Raw genomic sequence first — 17,715 nt, forward strand, 5'->3', positions numbered from 1 at the left:
TTCCAGCTTGGCTGTTGACTTCCTACTAGTCTCAGCAGTAAACTTCCCTCTGTGCTTGTTTTCTTCCTGTGAAATAAGGTGTTATTGGTTAACCTGCTTTGGCTGCCTCAGGCACGGCTGGGCAAGTGACTTCCTAGCCATAGGAACTGTTGTACAGAGGTTGTGGATGCCCAATGTTTGTTTTGTGTCCAAGCACACAGAGCAAAGCTTACTCGGAGCTATTCCCATGTGGATTATTGATAGGCTTTTTGGCTGCTTCAGCTTTCATGCTATTCATCAAATGGGTTACCAAAGCATAGTAAAGTGATTAACTCCAAGATTGATTTCATTATCTTCCTAGACTGGCAGATAAGACAGTGAAGGACTATGGAACATACCGCTCTGGCCTTCTCTTCTGGGCCCTAGTAGATCTCATTTACAACATGTTCAAGGTAAGAAAAAACCTTGAAGTTCATTGATACCAGCTTTCTAACCTGAATGACTACATGTGTTGGAAATAGAAGGCAGAATTTGAAGCCCCTTTTTTCCAAGATCCTTGTAACACATAAAACCTCACCTTGGATGAGCAGAAAGGCCACAAGAGGCTGCCTGTGCTTATTGCACCTCTTGACGTTTGGTGTCTGAAGAATTGAGAGACTTTTTCCACTCCTGGATTGTGTATTTGCTTATTTTTGTCTGTTCATCATTCACTAAAGCAAGGACATTCAGAGCTGCCCCAGGGAAGCAGTGGGTAAGGAATGAGGGAGCGGCATCCACCAGAAGGGAACCTGCAGCTTCCAAAGGGGGTCAGATAATGAGAGTAAGAAAATACCTGTGACCTTGCTTTGCATTCTGTACAAAGCAGTCACATATGGGGTAGTTTTCACTGTGTGGCAGGGAGTGCAAGTCCAAGAGCAGCAGGAGAAGGGATCAGTTATTGTTCTACACTGTTATGTTTTGGACTGATTTGATCCCATTTTCCCCTCTCATAGAAGGTGCCTACCAGTAACACAGAGGGAGGCTGGTCCTACTCTCTTGCTGAATTCATACGACACAACGACATGCCAATACACGAAGCTGCAGACAAGGCCCTGAAAACCTTCCAGGAGGAATTCATGCCAGTGGAAACGTTCTCCGAGTTTCTGGATGTGGCTGGTAAGTGTGCACTTTCCCTTTTATAGGCTGCCTTATGCAACTCGTGACTGCTTGAGACAGCAGCATTCCTGACACCGCTGCAGCAGCTTGTTTGTGCTCCTGGTATTGCCTAAGCTACTTCAAACACGGTTGGGAGACAACACTTGAGCATCCCCAGGCAGGAAAATTTCTCTCACCTGATCCTATGGGTCCTCAATCTTGTCTCTTAAATATACATATGCTCATCACAGCTTAAAGGTGCTTTGGGGAACATGTGGTTTGAAGGTTGATGAACAGATGTGACCGTGTACTCAAGGCAGCAGTTCAGTGCAGCGAGAGTTCCTGCATAGAATCATGGAATGGTTTGTGTTGGAAGGGACCTTAAAGCTCATCCACCTCCAACCCCTGCCACAGGCAGGGACCCCTTCCACTAGAGCAGCTTGCTCCAAGCCCCTGTGTCCAACCTGGCCTTGAACGCTGCCAGGGATGGGGCAGACACAGCTTCTCTGGGCACCCTGTGCCAGTGCCTCAGCACCCTCAAAGTAAAGAATTTCTGCCTTATCTCCAACCTGAACTTCCCCTGTTTCAGTCTGAACCCATCACCCCTTGTCCTGTCACTACAGTCCCCGATGAAGAGCCCCTCTCCCAGCATCCTTGTAGCCCCCTTCAGACACTGGAAGCTGCTCTGAGGTCTCAGTGCAGCTTCTCTTCTCCAGGCTGAAGAGCCTCAATGTTCCCAGCCTTTCTCCATAGGGATTTTGTATCCCCAGGAGTCGGGAGATGCTGAAAACCAATGTGTAGAGAAGCTGCTCTTAGTTCTGTCACAGGTTTGTTGTGCTCCAAGCTAGCCTCTTTCTGTCTGATGTACAGAGCTGCCAGGCAGCCAGCTAGCAGGGTCCCTGCAGTTGCTCACTTGCACAGGAACATGTGCCATATGGATTTAAAGCACACACTTTTGGTGCCTTCTGCATCCAACAGGGGTTTATCTGTGTCTTGCTCATACTCAAAATAACGCTGCAGCTGTCATTATTAACTTAGACATGTCCTAGCACAAATCCCCAACGTGGGCAGGAAAAGCTGCTTTGTGGATCTAATTATTCTGTCTCATCTTCTCTTGTTTTAAAGGACTCTTGTCAGAAATCAGTGATCCCGACAGCTTCCTCAAGGATCTTTTGAACTCCATCCCCTGAGCCGCCAGCACAGCGAAGCGTTGGGCAGAGACTACACTAGCTTGCCTTCCATCCCTTTGTGTTCCTCCTTGTGCAGTCTGTCCCTTCCCTGAGGAGTGCTGCAGTTTTTGGAGGAGAGTTTTTTGATTAATTCTTTTTTTTTTTTTTTTTTTATTTTCTACAATTTTTCCTCTTGAAGTGATTTGGAATTTAGATTTGTTTTATCTTGTATTTCAGTGCTTCTATCTGTAAAGCCTTTGTGTATTCAAAGCTGGTTGAAAGAACTTGTACAGAGAGGAATCCAAACCAGTAAATCTTAATGCTTTAGTGTGCACCTCTTTGAAGTTAAATAAATCGAACAAATGGGTAAGATGGGTTTGACTAGTACTTGAACCATGCAGCAGCCTGAATGCCAAGTTCTGTCTCCTCTTTTCTTTCAGAGCTCCTTCTCTCAGGGCTCGGAGCTGCTGCTCTTTCCGGCCCATAGTCTGGACAAGGAGACACAGGAAACAAAAGGCTTGTAGCAAGCAAGGAAACAGACTGACACTGTCTTTACTGATTTTACATGCAGAGCAGGTTTCCCCTTGCGGGACATGAGCCTTAGGGACTCGTGGACTGCAAGGACAGCGTTTCCCTCAGCCCTTCTCCACCTGGGTGAGGGCATCTGGCCCTGCCACCATCCCCTGGTGCTTCGCATTGCCCCTCTCAAGGCATGTTGCATATCCCAGTGTCTTCCTGACTTCACTCTCACCAAGGCTGTGTTCAAAGCAGGCCTGCATGCTGTGGCCTCTGGTCATGTAGTACTGATGGCCACGTTCCCTCCCGGAGGGATGCGCTGCTGGCCTTGAATTTGTTTTCTCTCTCTCATAAAATCCACGGCTTCTGCAAAATGCATGGAAAATCACATGGAAATGCACATTCCTGAGCCGGCCACTCGCCCCTTTGATAGCTTCCATTTTGGTGTGCATGCCCTGGCCTGACACCAAGTACCTGCTTTGGATACAGCCTTGCCTTTTCTCACCCAGTTGTGCATGCTGGTAACTTACCTTTACCACCAGTTCTGCTGTCCTGTAACCCAGCTGACACGTGGTTAAGCTGGAATCTAATAAAGCTTTCCCTGTCTTCCTTGTCTCTGTTTGAACTTGAATTTCCGCAATCCTAACACAGTCCCATCCCATACATAGTAATTATTTTAGAGGCTGAAGAACTCAGCAACCTATTTGATGCCTTTTGTTTGTGTGGAGCACACGTTATGATTTGGCAATCGGCGAAGGGGTGAAGGCCCAAGCTCTGTCTTCTCGCCTCCGTGGGTGCTTATGTCATTCCTGGCAGTCAGATCTGCTTTTGGGGAGGAGCACTGAATAGCAAACCACCCCAAGAAGCTGGGCTTGGTGTCTTACAGGGGACTCGAGGACGTGTCAGTGGGCTGCTGTGTTGGTTGTGTAATGTGTCTCGCCTCATGAAGGTACAGGAGGGGGGCTGATGTGTGGACTTTGTTCTTTAGTACAGAGATATTTCGTTTCGCCTGCCTTTTAACCACATAAAAGAGAAAAAACACACCTTGTTTTAAAAGCCCTGTGAAGTCAAACCTAACAGTCTTCTCTCCAAATAAACAGCTGTAATAACCTCTGGGTGGCTGCACAAGCATTGCTCACCGATACCGGTGTGTGGTAGCTTGGGCAAGACTAAAACCCCTTTTTGAGGATATGACCTTTGAAATCAGTCTGATCCCTGACAGCAGCTGGAGCAGGGAACAAGAAACCAGGTTTTTGTGACTGTGGTTCCAAAGGTTCTCACAACACTGAGACTTCAGGTGCAAGACTGAAACCGTGCCACGTTCTGACTTTGGGTTTTGTGTAAGAGAGACCGGTTAAGCTGGGGACAAGAACTATGAATGTGCTTTGGGAAGCTAGGATGCACAGTGGGCTGCATTGCTCATCTCATCATCATCTTGTTACAGACAAATAGGTCTTCTCCCTACAGCCACAGCCTCCTGTGCCCAGCCCCTCAGCATCTGCTTCTCTGCCATTGCCTCACTGGCACAAAGATGGATGTTACACAGACCTCCTGCAGCACCTCTCTTCACTTTACCTACAAGGTAACTTCAGCACAGCTCCAGTTTTTCCTGCTGCAGATCCTGCTGCAGCTCTGTTTACGTGGCACAGGTCTTCTACAAAGCCAGGCTCTGGCAGGAACTGGTGGAGTTTATACCAGCAAAATCATTCTTTTTCCACCCATGCAGCCGAGCAGATCCTTAAACTTACCAGGAGCAGAACGTGATCACCATCTCTTCACTGATGTTACTACAACCACAAGGAGGAAGGGTCTTCAAGAGAGGGCTTACACTGTGTCCTTACAAGTGTAAGCACAGTTGCAGTAACTGCTGAGAGCTGCTCTAGGTGCTTTTGCAAAGGCCCAGAGATGTATTTTGAAAAACAAAGGTGGCATATCCATAAACCAGAGGGGGCTTGAAAAGAAGGTGGAAACAACGTGATAGTGCTTCTGCATAGCAGAACAGCCTGGGAAGGACTAAAGACATAAAAACTACCCCAGAAGTCCTAAAGAGGGACAAGAACAAGAGTGTTTTGGGTAGTTCCAGCTGACAGAGGCCACACGCAGCGGCTCAAACAGTGTGCACAGGCTGCAACATCCCCCACGGGCTGGGGGAGCCAGCAAAGACTTTCAGAGGGAGTGTTACTTAAATTAGAAGACCGAGAGGAGCAAGACTGAGGGAAAATGCCTCAAAGCAGGTAAAGTGACTCAAAACTGATGACCCAAAGCAGCAGCTGAACAGAGTTCTGGAGGGAAAACCCCTTTGTGAGCACAAGAACCAGGGTGGCCTGGGACCCGAACAGAGCTGGGCCTTGCTCTGTAAGATGGGAAGCTCTTGACCTTCCTCCTTCTATTTCCTGCTGGCTTCCTTCATCCTGCTGCCTGTTCCCTTTTAAAGCAGGCAGATGCCCTTCTGGAAGCTGTACATGGCTGAGTGCTCTTCTGACCAGGATGGGAAGGAAGCCTTGCTGCTGCTCCTCTGCCCTGCCACCACCGCTTCCAGCTGGCTCTCCATCCAAGCATCTCCCCTGTGTTTGCCTCTTACTGCAATAGCCTGGAAGTGTTTTCCATCAAGCAGTGGATTAGGGCTGCTGAGCATAAACACACTGTGAGCTGCAGTGTTTCAATGCCATCAAAGATTCCCTGGACTTTTTCCGATGCAGGAAAAGCGATTTATCTCGCTGGACATGGATCCATACAGCTTGTGTTCCACACAGGGGATGGCCACAGGGATCATGTGCATTCAAGCAAGACCATGGTGGAGCCTCGATGATCACATGGGCACATCTCAACTACAGAACTCTGGAGCAAGGAACCTCTTTTCTCTTTGTCCAAAGCTTTTGGGAAGCCTGAGCACACGCTGGACCAAAGGTTACCTCGGTATTAGCCACCAAAATCCCCTTTCATAGGAAGCCATTACCAGTTCCTGCCATGGCAATGCTCCAGGAGGCTACAGCAAAGCAGTGAGACACCAGACATGTGCCACGGGGCACTGAACCACATGAAAACAGTTCCTAGGGCACAGCTTGTGCTTACCTGGCAGGAAGGTTTGTGTCGTGTTTCATGAACTGGGGTTTGACGGTCTTATTTGAACCAAAACACCTCCTGAGGTGCCCAAGCCACTGGTTCTGGGAAGCACAGAGGCTTTTCTGTTTGCTGGGTGGCTAGTTCTTAGAATCCCAGCCTGGTTTGGGTTGGAAGGGACCTTAAAGCCCATCCAGCTCCAACCCCTGCCATGGGCAGGGACACCTTTGGCGTGGTTTAAAACCCAGCCAGACAGCTTGTTCACTCACTCCCAGGGAGTGGTGCCGGGCTGGAAGCAACCGAGGGCACCCCCCAGGGGCTCTCCCCTTCCACTCTCTTGGAGGGATGGGGAGGAGGATCGAAAGAGTGCAACTCCCATGGGTTGAGACACGAACAGTCCAGCAACCAATGAACAACACAAATCAGCACCGCTACTACCAACTACAACAATGATAAGAGGAAATAACAAGGGAAGAGAATACGATACCACCGGCCAAGAAAGGAGTCTGACCCAGAAGCCCGTGTCCTTTTGGGTAACTCCCAGTTACCCCCCACCCGGGCATGACGTGCTGTGGTATGGAATACCTCCTTGGCTAGCTTGGGTCAGGTGTCCTGTCTCTGCTTCCTCCCAGCTTCCCCTCCTCCCTGGCAGAGCATGAGCCTCACAAAGTCCTTGGTCAGGGTAAACATCACTTAGCAACAACGGAAACCATCGGTGTTATCAGCACTGCTCCCAGGCTGAAAGTCAAAACACAGCGCTGCACCAGCTACTAAGAAGGAGAAAAGTAACTGCTACTGCTGAACCCAGGACCCCTTCCACTAGAGCAGCTTGCCCCAAGCACCTGTGTCCAACCTGGCCTTGAACACTGCCAGGGATGGGGCAGCCACAGCTTCTCTGGGCACCCTGTGCCAGCGCCTCAGCACCCTCACAGGGAAGAGCTTCTGCCTTATCTCCAACCTGAACTTCCCCTGTTTCAGTCTGAACCCATCACCCCTTGTCCTATCGCTACAGTCCCTGTTGAAGAGTCCCTCTCCAGCATCCTTGCAGCCCCCTTCAGACACTGGAAGCTGCTCTGAGGTCTCCACGCAGCTTCTCTTCTCCAGGCTGAACAGCCCCAATGTTCTCAGCCTGGCTCCATACAGGAGCTGCTCCAGCCCCTGAGCATCCTCGTGGCCTCCTCAGGACTTGCTCCAACAGCTCCATGTCCTTCTGATGTTTCCCAGGACAAGATCCCCACTTTGCTCCTCAGAAGGGCACAGCACAGGGCTGGAGTGTCCCATCCCGGCTGCTGCAGGAAGATCACACCAGGTTTCACCAGCCCAGCCCTTTGCTGTCTCTGTTGCAGCCCTTGCAGCACTTGCTCTGCAAACACTGGCACCGTTGCACCGGCTTTGCTGTCTGCCTGGGACAACAAAGCAAATCTTCTGCTAAACTCCCTCCCTGCCCCAGCCACACCTTTGGGACCAGCCCTGTTTTCAGTCTGGGGCTTATTTCTCACCATTTCATGCCCCGTTGAACTCAAGGACAAGATCTGATGTTCTCCAAGCAGGTAAGGGACAGAAATGAGTACAAAAGATGAGTATTTGCCCAGAGAAGCTGTGGCTGCCCCATCCCTGGCAGTGTTCAAGGCCAGGTTGGACACAGGGGCTTGGAGCAAGCTGCTCTAGTGGAAGGGGTCCCTGCCCGTGGCAGGGGTTGGAGCTGTGTGAGCTTTAAGGTCCCTCCAACACAAACCAGGCTGGGATCCTGGGATCCCATAAAAAAGCACCAAATCCAAGCTCCCAAACTGCCTTTAAATTCACAGCAACTTTCCAGCCACCGCAGAGAGCAGCCAGGCTGAGGAGCAGCATTCCCAGAGCATCCCAGGAGACCTCCCATGGTCCACGCGAGCTTATTTGGAAGCCACCCCTTGGGTCGCATCCCTGCCAGATCCCAGATCAGAAAATCCAGCTTGGCTTTGACTTGCAGGGATGATTCACAGCTCAACACGTGCAGAGCTGAGGGCCCGGCGAGGAACAAGCTGTGCAGCTTGCAGAGACCACCGAGCAAGAGGGTTGGGTGAGTTACGTTCACAATCACTTCAGGGATGTCTCCAACCCTGAAGGCCTCCAAGCCCCAACGCCCTGATCCTCCAGGAATAGTCATTCCCTTGCAGGTTTCCAAAAGAGGAAAAAAATGATTTATTAAACCCCCATTTCTAGGGTTTTTTTTTGGCAGGATTGATCCTACTCATTCACATCCACTGGAGGAGGAACTGGCTCCATCCCTTCCATCAGCGTCTTGGATGTCAGCAGAGGTCCCCTTCCCAAAGAGAAACACGCTGGTAGGAAGAGATGCTCTTTCATTACGGGGACCCCAGGTATCACCCCCCAAAAGGGATCAGCCCCCAGGTTTCAGATGGGGAATGTGGCTCTCAGCCCGCTGAGGTCTGTGCTGCCTCCTGAAAGGTTCTAACTATTCTAGGGTTTTCATAGCCTTTATTAGCAGGATAACCCCATGCTTAGTGCTCTTCCCCACATCTGGCTCTGTCGCTGCAGGTCCCACATTTGAAGCAGGAGTTACAATCTCTCTCCAAACCCTTTCTGCCCCACAGTGATTTTTCCCTTCATCCCCCCATTGCCATGGGCCTGGGAGGGATCAGACGCATTCCCTGTTGCCTCAGTCCCACAGCTGGGTGCCACGGAGCTCTCCTGCCCCTTCCTCCACCACCCTGGGAGCATCAGGCACCTCCCAGTGGGTTTCCCACTCTGAAAAAGCCCCAAATGGGCTTCCTTCTGGAAAGGTGCCCCCGCCCCGACACTCCTCTGCCTGACTCAGGTCCCTTCCCTTGTACCATAGAAACCACTTTCAGGTGAATCATAGCCCCAGCTCCAGCCAGACCTGGTGCAACCTCCAGCGAGGCCTCGGTGACCTGCACACATCCAGGGAGGCACAGGAGAAGTGGGTTGGTGTAGATCTGGGGCTGCACCCCGAGTGCTCCGCAGGGGGAATGCATTGATGTTGTACTGCATTGGTCATAAGCCCCCAGGGAAGCAGGATGACACCTTCCTACAGCCTTTCTCCACTGGGGAAAGTGGGTGATACAGAAAAGGGCACAGATTAAACAGAAACGCATAGAATCCCAGCCTGGTTTGGGTTGGAAGGGACCTCAAAGCTCCTCCAGCTCCAACCCCTGCCATGGTCAGGGACCCCTTCCACTAGAGCAGCTTGCTCCAAGCCCCTGTGTCCAACCTGGCCTTGAACACTGCCAGGGATGGGGCAGCCACAGCTTCTCTGGGCACCCTGGGCCAGCGCCTCAGCACCCTCCCAGGGAAACAAAGGAAATGCTGTAACGTGGGGAAGGAGGCCAGGGCAGGCAGGGATCCCCAGTGCTCAACAAGCTGTTGGGCTCCAGATGTAGAGATCTTTCCCATAATGATGATAACCCCAATAATTGCTGTTATTAATTATAATCCTCCTTACTGCTTGTTCTTTCTCCTGTGCTGTGGCAACACGACCTCAGCAACCCTCAGTGCACACCCCTTGGGTGAGTGGGTGCTGTCCTGCCCTGAGATGAGGAGATCCTGGTGGAAAAGGGCTTGGGATGCTCCTGCAAGGGAGAACAGAAATTACCACCTTGGGTAGGAATGAGAGCCAAAAGCAGCATCCCAGGAGAGCGCGTGTGCCAGGAGGATAAAATCTCCTTTACAGCTCCTAAATAAGTGTTTGGGATGGTGGGTTGTGTCCGTGCCTCTTGTTGTGTTTGGCTTTGGTGTTGCCACATGGCCCAGGCAGCTGAACATCTGTGTCGGGATGCTCCTCGAGCTGGTCTTTGGGTGTTTAATCCCCGCAGCTTCTCCCAGGCCAGCTGTATTCATCTCATTTAATGAACACACACGAGCGCGTTCTGAACCCAGCACCGTCCTTTAATTATTCCTGCTATTGCGTGACAACAAACTAGTGCCCAAATGATGACATCAGACATTAAAGGCGCATCTCCCGAGTGCCAGGTCATTGATGTCTCTCTTCCCTCCGTCCCTGTTTCACTGCTGTAAGCAGTTTTGATAGAAGGAGCTCGCTGACTGCATCAGCTGGCGCAGGGGAAAGGCATTTACCAGCCATAGGCTGTGCTGCGGGCTGGGGATCACTGGAAACTGGGCGTCTAGTTGGCAAGACACTCCACCCGAGGACCTCTCCCTCAGGAACACCCCTGGACGTTGGGAAATCCAAGGGGGGAACCACTCTGACAGCCTCAGCTCATTGACGCACCCTGCTGATAGCAGGTTTGCTTGTGGGTGCCCTGAGCATCCCTCCGGGTTCAGAGGGGAGGTGAAGGGCTGGAGTGGTCCAGGGTGTTAGAGTGCACAGGATCATCCCTATAGGGCAGAGCCCCTTGTCCTGTGCTGGTGGAAAAGGAATGGAGGTGAGAAACCCTGCGCAGGGAGCGGGATGCTTGAAGGAAACCCAGCCCCAGCACGGATTGGGGTGCCCAAACCAGTCACATCCAGTACTCCCATCACCAGCTCCCATCAGGAAGCTTTTCTTCAACCTGTGTCATGCAAAATGTGTCAGGCTAAAACAGCCACAGTGCAAGCAATGCAAACACTCAGCTGATGGCTTCTGGAAGAGAGATTGAGATAGCGAGCTAAAAATATATCCCAGTTCAACTTCACCCTCTTCGTCTGTGCTCTGAGCTTTGGATGCTGCTCAGCATCCCTGAGCCCAGCACAGGTTACAAAGCTTGGGGGCACAGCGAAAAATCAGATATTCTGTCCTTGCCCAAAGAGCAGTTACTGTGCCCAGGAGCCCCCCATGCACTGGGCTCTGCTGTGCTCTGGGGAGAACCCCCCTGCAGCCCTGATCCAGCTCTGGAGCAGCAGCACAAGAGGGACGTGGAGCTGCTGGAGCGAGGCCAGAGGAGGCCATGGAGATGCTGCGAGGGCTGGAGCAGCTCTGCTCTGGAGCCAGGCTGAGAGAGCTGGGCTGGGGCAGCCTGGAGAAGAGAAGGCTCCTGAAGGGGAGACCTGAGAGCAGCTCCAGTGCCTGAAGGGGCTGCAGGAAACCTGGAGAGGGGCTTGGGACAAGGGCCTGTAGGGACAGGCCAAGGGGAATGGCTTTAACCTGCCAGAGGGGAGACTGAGATGAGCTCTTAGGCAGAAGCTCTTCCCTGTGAGGGTGCTGAGGCGCTGGCACAGGGTGCCCAGAGAAGCTGTGGCTGCCCCATCCCTGGCAGTGTTCAAGGCCAGGTTGGACACAGGGGCTTGGAGCAAGCTGCTCTAGTGGAAGGGGTCCCTGCCCGTGGCAGGGGTTGGAGCTGGAGGAGCTTTAAGCTCCTTTCCAGTGCAGACCACTCTGGGGTTCTATGAGAAGCTGTTCTGGATTCAAGCTGATCAGGTCTACCTGCTGCCTGCAGAATGCAGAGCTCAGCAGTGACGGGGTTGAAGCACTTGGGCATGCACAAATTAACAGAGCAGCATCCTGCAATTATCCTCGATGAGCTGCCAAAGCACTCGCTGCGTCCTGAAGCACACCTGCAGCAGCCTGCACGGGCCCATCGATGCATATTTGCTGCTCTACTCAATACAGATGCAAATATTTGGTTACTAAGGAAGCAGTGAATATTGCCACAGTCTCCAAGGAAATACCGCGGCGTGTCTCAACCGCTCCGGCTTAGTGGATGCTTCAGCATCTTTATCTCTGCGTGCATCCGTGTCTCCTGAGCTCACCCACCTTTCTGGGCTGAGCCTGCTGCAGAAGCTTCTGCTTCCAAAATATTTATGCTATCTCCATAGAGAAGATATGGGAGGGGATGGGGATGCACTGGGAGGGGATGGGGATGCGCTGAGGTGAACCAGCCTGGGTCCCTTCTTGGCACCCTCAATTCTGTGCTGAGGGCCTGAGGATGAATGTAACTCTGTGGCTGTGCATGAGAGGCGTCTCTCTTTGGGGCTGAACTCTGTTTCGTTGTGTTGATGGGCAGAAAACCCCAAAATGGCAAAATGAGGGTTTTAGCTCAGACAAAGTGACTGGAGCAAAGGAATTGAGCTGCAGTGGGAGAAGCTGCTGGATTTAAGCAGCAGCTCCTCTTTCAGGTGAGCTGACCGAAGAAGTTGAAATTACACAGGGAGACAAACTGCAGTTTAAGGAGGAGAAACCTCCTTTAAAGGCAATAAGGAACCTGCAGGGAGGAAGAGCTGCTGGCTTTGTACCCGCTGATGTAACTCATTCCTCTCTCATTGTCAATAGCAGCCAACCTGCCAAATATTGTCTGTTTCCACGGCGTGACGTGATGACCGATGCAATTCCTGGTGTGATCCAAAGGCTTCCCTTATATGGGTGGAAATGATAACCCTGGTGACCAACCCGGCCCTTTCTCCACCTCGGACACCTCGGTGATGTACAAGGAGGAGGCGCAGCCCTTGTGTCCTCCTGCAGGTACCGGGTGCGTTAGGTGGGGACTGAGTCACTGGAGGAGTCACCGGGGCCCGCAGCATGTTCTTGCCCATCTTCCCACACACCTATTGCAGGGCACGGGCAGGCAGGGATGGGTTCTGCTCCCATGTCATGGTGCAACCATGGGAGTGTGCAAGAAAGGGGCCGGATGGGGTTCAAAATGCTTTGCTGGCCAAAAATGCAGCCAGGATGCAGTAGGGCTCGTGACAGCAACTCATCAGCTGCTAATGCCATCATCCTGCTGATGCTCATGCACCATCACATGGGGCTGGGTAAAAACCCAACCATTTCAGGGAGGCACTGTTAAAAATTCCACCTGGTTTGCCCAAATACCCTTATTCAGGCAGGCAGCAAACTGCAGTGCAGGGTCAGAGCCCCAGGCAAGCAACACTCATCCCACTTCAACCACTGAAGCTTGCTGGTTGTTAAATGGCAGCCTCAGACAGAAGCTACCTCCTGTTACTGCAGAGTCTGGGGTGAATAAATCCCCCTTTTCCATCACTGAGGTCAGTGAGGAGCACGCTTGGGTGGTTGCTGAAGCCTGAGGGAATAGCAATGGGGATGAGGGAGGGATGCTGAGATCCCGGGGGCTTTGGCAGAGATGCTGCTTCACCATGAGGCTGGAAAGCCGAAGCCAAGGAGGACTCTGCTGAGGTTATTGGGGGCAGTTTTAAGGGCTGCAGAGTTTTATGGGTGTTAGGACAAAGGATTTTGGTTGGTTGTTTTAAAGGGGGGTTTAGTCAAACACACAAACCATAACTCAGTGGCGATGCAGGTCAGCTCGGGGGAGCATCACCTGCTCACTGTAACTCAGCGCGGTGTGTGCTCGCAGGCCAGGCTGTTGGTTGGCTTTGGTTTGGTTTGATTGGAAACTGGTTCCTTTGAAGTAAGGCAGACCAGAGAAAACAAGAACTTTCCAGACTACCAAAGCCTCAATGTATATAACCGAACCCAGGGAAATTAGTATCAAAAGAGCTAAGAAATGTAAAGAGCAATCCTGAAACAGCCGCTGAGGATGCTCCCAAAGCAAAGGGAAAACCGGCTGTAAAAATCAAATCCAATGGTCCGGAATACTCAGTCCCTGCTCCAGCCTGTTCAGGGTGAAGCAACTGAGAGCCAAAATAAGTCCAGTGCATTATTATTAGCATCACTAGGGGTGGGCACCGTTATTTAATTGATGGATAGTTTCTGCGTTCAGAAATAGCACCATTTCCCATCCCTTTTCCTCCCTGTCCAAATAGGAAAGGGCTAATCAGTGCTTCATTATTTATATCTGCAATTGGCAGGCAGCAGTGAGCTTTCCATGGCAGGAATTGGAGGAATCCCTCCAGGAATGTCTCCAGCCGCTGTGGGGTATCCCATGCTCCGGCTTGCGGATGCTGGGCACGGCTGGTGGCAGCGGGTCAGCTCCGTGGTTGCATGAGCCCTCATGGAAGATTTCCATTTCTCCAAGCCTAAACCTAATTAATTGCTGCGATTAATTGTGGATGATTCACTGTCAGGGGCTGGGATGAAACCGTAGCCTGGCAGCGGAGCAGGATGCTGGTGGTGACCGTTTGCATCTCAGGGATGAGCCAAAGCCCATTAGGAAAAAGGTTCCTTGATTTAATGACCTTTGGATGGGGCCCTGGTGAAGCCATCCTCACCTTGGTGATGGGAGCTGCCTGAGGAGCGCTCATGATAAGCATCATGCGAAGGCAGGTACAAAAGCAATTATTAGCTGGCCAGTTTATCATTTCCACTGATGCTTTCCTGCTTCCTTAAGGGAAAAGAAGGAATGAAATCTCTTGGTGTTCAGCAGGATTTTCCCAGCTGTTAACCGTTCTCTTTGCCGCATTGCCGCCTGCCGATGAGGATGGATCATGCCTGGAAAATGGGAAATTACCCACATCTGGGAGTTCAAGGATGGGTTGGATGGGGCTTGGAGCAAGCTGCTCTAGTGGAAGGCGTCCCTGCCCGTGGCAGGGGTTGGAACTGGATGAGCTTTAAGGTCCCTTCCAACACAAACCAGGCTGGGATTCTAAGAAACCTGCTCTTGGTTGGCTTCTGCCCCTGTAGTAACCTTCTTATTGGCAGTTTTAGTCTACTCCTGCATTTTGCCAGCACTGCGGTGGATCTGCAGGGTGGAACGTGCCACAGAAACGCTTCCCGGTGAGCTGCAAGCGTTTTGGTTCAGCAGAGCTTTGATGGTTGTACCCACTGTCAGCAGTCACAGCCAGGCCCTAATGACCAAGGTATTAAAGGTGTTTTCCCATAAGCGCAGTGAACACAGGTTACAGTCTACATAAAGTGGTTTTGTGCTTGGGAAGAGATAATCTTTTCAGGTGTTTCTTTGAGTCACCCTTTTAATAAAGCACCTCCACCCACTACGTGTATTTTTTTTTCCAGGAGGTGCTCGGAAAACAGGGGTTTGTAACACATGAACAGAGCCCTTTGAAGAGCCCTCGGTGCCAGGGCTGATGAAACTCCATCCGGATGGAGTTTAATGCAGGTATTGCCCGTGTGGTTCAATATAAATATTATCTGTGTAGTTTAATACAAGTATTACCTGAACTTTTCAAAAGCCATGGGAATGAACAGCATAACTACAGCTCCGTTGGAGCTAATAGCACAACTACAGCTTTACACCAGTGAGTGTTACTGAGGGCTTTCTGTCCCTCGCTTGCTCACAGAGCGTTGTTCAGTGCAACGGAGTAATCACACAATTCGATTAAACAATAGCCCTTGATTGCCGACTGGCTCAGAGGTCCAGGAGCAGCACTTGGGAAACGCTTGTTTAATAACTTAATTATTGTAACAGCCGCGTTATTTAGCACTTAGGCAGGACTCTGCTTTCAGATAACAGAATTCACCCCTTATAATTCAATCGCATCGGTTCGGTGACTTCCCGCAGAGCCAGTTGAGATGCGCGGGCAGGAGTAACGCTGCTGTGTCTGTTTAACGCTGCACAATTAACCCGGGGGCTCGCTGAGGGAATGGGAGCGCTGTTGGACCCGGTTACCCCCAAAACCCACCGCCCCCCCCACCCCGCTGAGCGCACGTGGGGGATACCCGCACCCACGGGGCGTGGCTTATAGCGGGGGGCGTGGCTACGGGGTTATAGTGGGCGGGGTCTGGTTGGGGTGGGCGGGGCGATGCTGAGGTAAGGGGCGGGGCCTGGCGGCAGCGCTGCCCGCAGCCTGTGGCGCTGGGGCCGCGGTGAGGCGGAGCCGGGCCCGCCCCGTACCGGCGGCCGCTCAGAGCCCGGGCAGCGGCGGCGCCGGCGCCCGCAGGAGTGCGAGGAGGAGGCGGCGGCGGTGCCGGTTCTTGTCCCGGTCTCCGCTTCCCCCTTCAGAACCTGCTCCCGCCGCGGCCCCTCCGCCTCAGCGGCCGCTACCCCGCCGCTTCCGGCCGCGGTCCCCCGCCATCACCTCGCCTCACCTCACCTCAGGGGCTGCGGCGGCCGCCGGGCCATGAACTCGCTGCTCTTCGGGGAGATGGCCCGAGCCTTCGCCCCCGGCGCCGCCGCCGCCTCCTGCCCGCTGGGGCCCGGCGCTGCCGGCGGCCCCGGGAGCACGGCTGCGGCGACGGGAGGCGGCCCGCCGGTAACCGCGGCTCTTCGTAACGACCTGGGCTCCAACATCCACCTGCTGAAGGGGCTCAACGTGCGGTTCCGCTGCTTCCTGGCCAAGGTCCACGAGCTGGAGCGGCGCAACCGGCTGCTGGAGAAGCAGCTGGCGGCCCAGCAGAGCGAGCGCGACCGCCGCCTGCGCTACAAGACCTTCTCCCGCGACCAGGCCGTGCAGACCGACTCCGGTGCATCCCCGCTGCTGCCGCCGCCGGGCCCCGGGCACGGGCTGGGCGCAGGGCCCCTGGCCTCGCCGCCTCACTACAGCCGGTTACCCGGTACTATCTGGAGCTACACCCAGGTGCGGCGCACCGGAGGCGGCGGCTTGGAGACGGTGCAAGGGCCCGGGGTCTCCTGGATCCATCCGGACGGCGTCGGGGTGCAGATCGACACCATCACCCCCGAGATCCGCGCCCTCTACAACGTGCTGGCCAAAGTCAAGCGGGAGCGGGACGAGTACAAGAGAAAGTGAGCGGCTGGGGGGGCCCTGAGCCTGCGGGGAAGGAGCGGGGGGGGGGATGCGAGCCGCCCGCTCCTGCAGTGCGGGGAAACGGGAGAGCCCCTCCTGGGGGCGGAGGGAGTGTTGGGGGGCCGTAGGGAGACCCCTGCGGACGTGCGGGTGATGTCCCCTCTCCCGCAGGGCTCCATCCCTGGGGAGGATGCCTCGAGGGCTATGGGGAGGCTCTTCCTTAAGGGGGGCTGTACCTGAGCTTGGAGACAGGAGAATTGTAGGATCCTTCCCTGGAGAGGTTTGGTCTCTAAAGGAGCGTTGTCAGCTCGGTTTCACAACAAAAAAATAGGAAAATTAGACAAAAAATCCGTTTTGGAAAAGAGAAAAAATCTGTTACTAATATTGCATTGCATAGTGCCTCCTAAATTTAGCCTGCCTTCGTTTTCTGATCTGATTACTCCAGGAGTCTCTTTCGTGTGCCAGCTCCCCAAAATTAGCTCAGTGCTGCAATATTCGGGTTGCAAATACTGCAGGGGAAGGGTTGCACTCGGAGGTGTTCCTCGGAATTGGTGAACACAAAAGCCCTAACGCCAGCCTTTGTAAAGCCCTGCTCGGCTGGAGGCTTCTCCGAGCCTGTTGGGAAGCCCTGGGCTTTCAAATGGTGTTCTTCCCCCCCCCGCCCCCGGTGATGGATAGTGTCCCCTTTGGGTTGCTGTATTTGCTCAGCGTAGTGTGGCAGAGATGGAGGCCAGAGGAAGGAGGGTGGGGGGAAAGGTAGTTGGGATTCTGCAGGGAGATTCCTGCATTGTGGAGGAGCTGCTTGTCCTTTGGGGCTGGTGTGGGCACTCCCAGCTGGAATTTTGCATCTTTAGGCTTAAAATGTGCTTCCTCTTTGCCCGGTCTTGTGGTTTTTGATGCAGAACAAATGTCATCCTTGCTTTCTGCTTTGGGAGGCAGCAGCATTTCCCAGCTCTGTGGCCTGTGAAGCGTAGCTGAATTTCTTCTGTCCAGGGTAGCAGGACTGCAGTGTGCTCTTTGCATACCTCCAGTCACCAGTTTTTAGAACAGACCTCTTTATAACAGACCTCCTCTTGTGAATTAACGCGATTTAGAGAGATTTTTAGGCAGGCGTATCTGTCCCAGTAGTAATTTCTGGCCTGTTTCTCAACTAAGGTATTGCCTATTCTCAGTGCATCTCTTAAAGCTTGTGTGCCTTTACTGCTCTGTTCCTAATGGCTGGAGCACCTCCTGAATCTGGATGGAAAAAAGAAGTTGGCTTCTCTTTTTGTTGGTCTGGAATAGTAGATGCCATCGTGGTTGTGTTTGTTATGGTTGGTACCAAGGAGATGGGAATAGTGGTGCTTCA

General features: G+C 52.8%; 2 protein-coding genes across 2 annotated transcripts in view; both read left to right on the top strand.

Annotated features, from left to right (window-relative positions):
- Window positions 1–3,413, top strand: part of UBR4 (ubiquitin protein ligase E3 component n-recognin 4) — a gene marked incomplete at its 5' end in the record, with an annotated part of 75,739 nt that extends 72,326 nt beyond the window's left edge. Inside the window, 3 exons of the mRNA XM_062623633.1 lie at window positions 341–431; window positions 972–1,134; window positions 2,239–3,413. Coding sequence (XP_062479617.1) covers window positions 341–431; window positions 972–1,134; window positions 2,239–2,303 — 319 coding nt within the window. The remainder of the gene's footprint in view (window positions 1–340; window positions 432–971; window positions 1,135–2,238) is intronic.
- A 12,075-nt stretch (window positions 3,414–15,488) lies between these two features.
- Window positions 15,489–17,715, top strand: part of IFFO2 (intermediate filament family orphan 2) — a 37,039-nt gene continuing 34,812 nt past the window's right edge. Inside the window, exon 1 of the mRNA XM_062623608.1 lies at window positions 15,489–16,366. Coding sequence (XP_062479592.1) covers window positions 15,744–16,366 — 623 coding nt within the window. The 5' untranslated portion in view covers window positions 15,489–15,743. The remainder of the gene's footprint in view (window positions 16,367–17,715) is intronic.

The sequence above is a fragment of the Pezoporus occidentalis genome, unplaced genomic scaffold (genome assembly GCF_034315485.1).
Source record: "Pezoporus occidentalis ecotype Australia unplaced genomic scaffold, CSIRO_AGI_Poc_V1 ctg255, whole genome shotgun sequence".
NCBI lineage: Eukaryota > Metazoa > Chordata > Aves > Psittaciformes > Psittacidae > Pezoporus > Pezoporus occidentalis.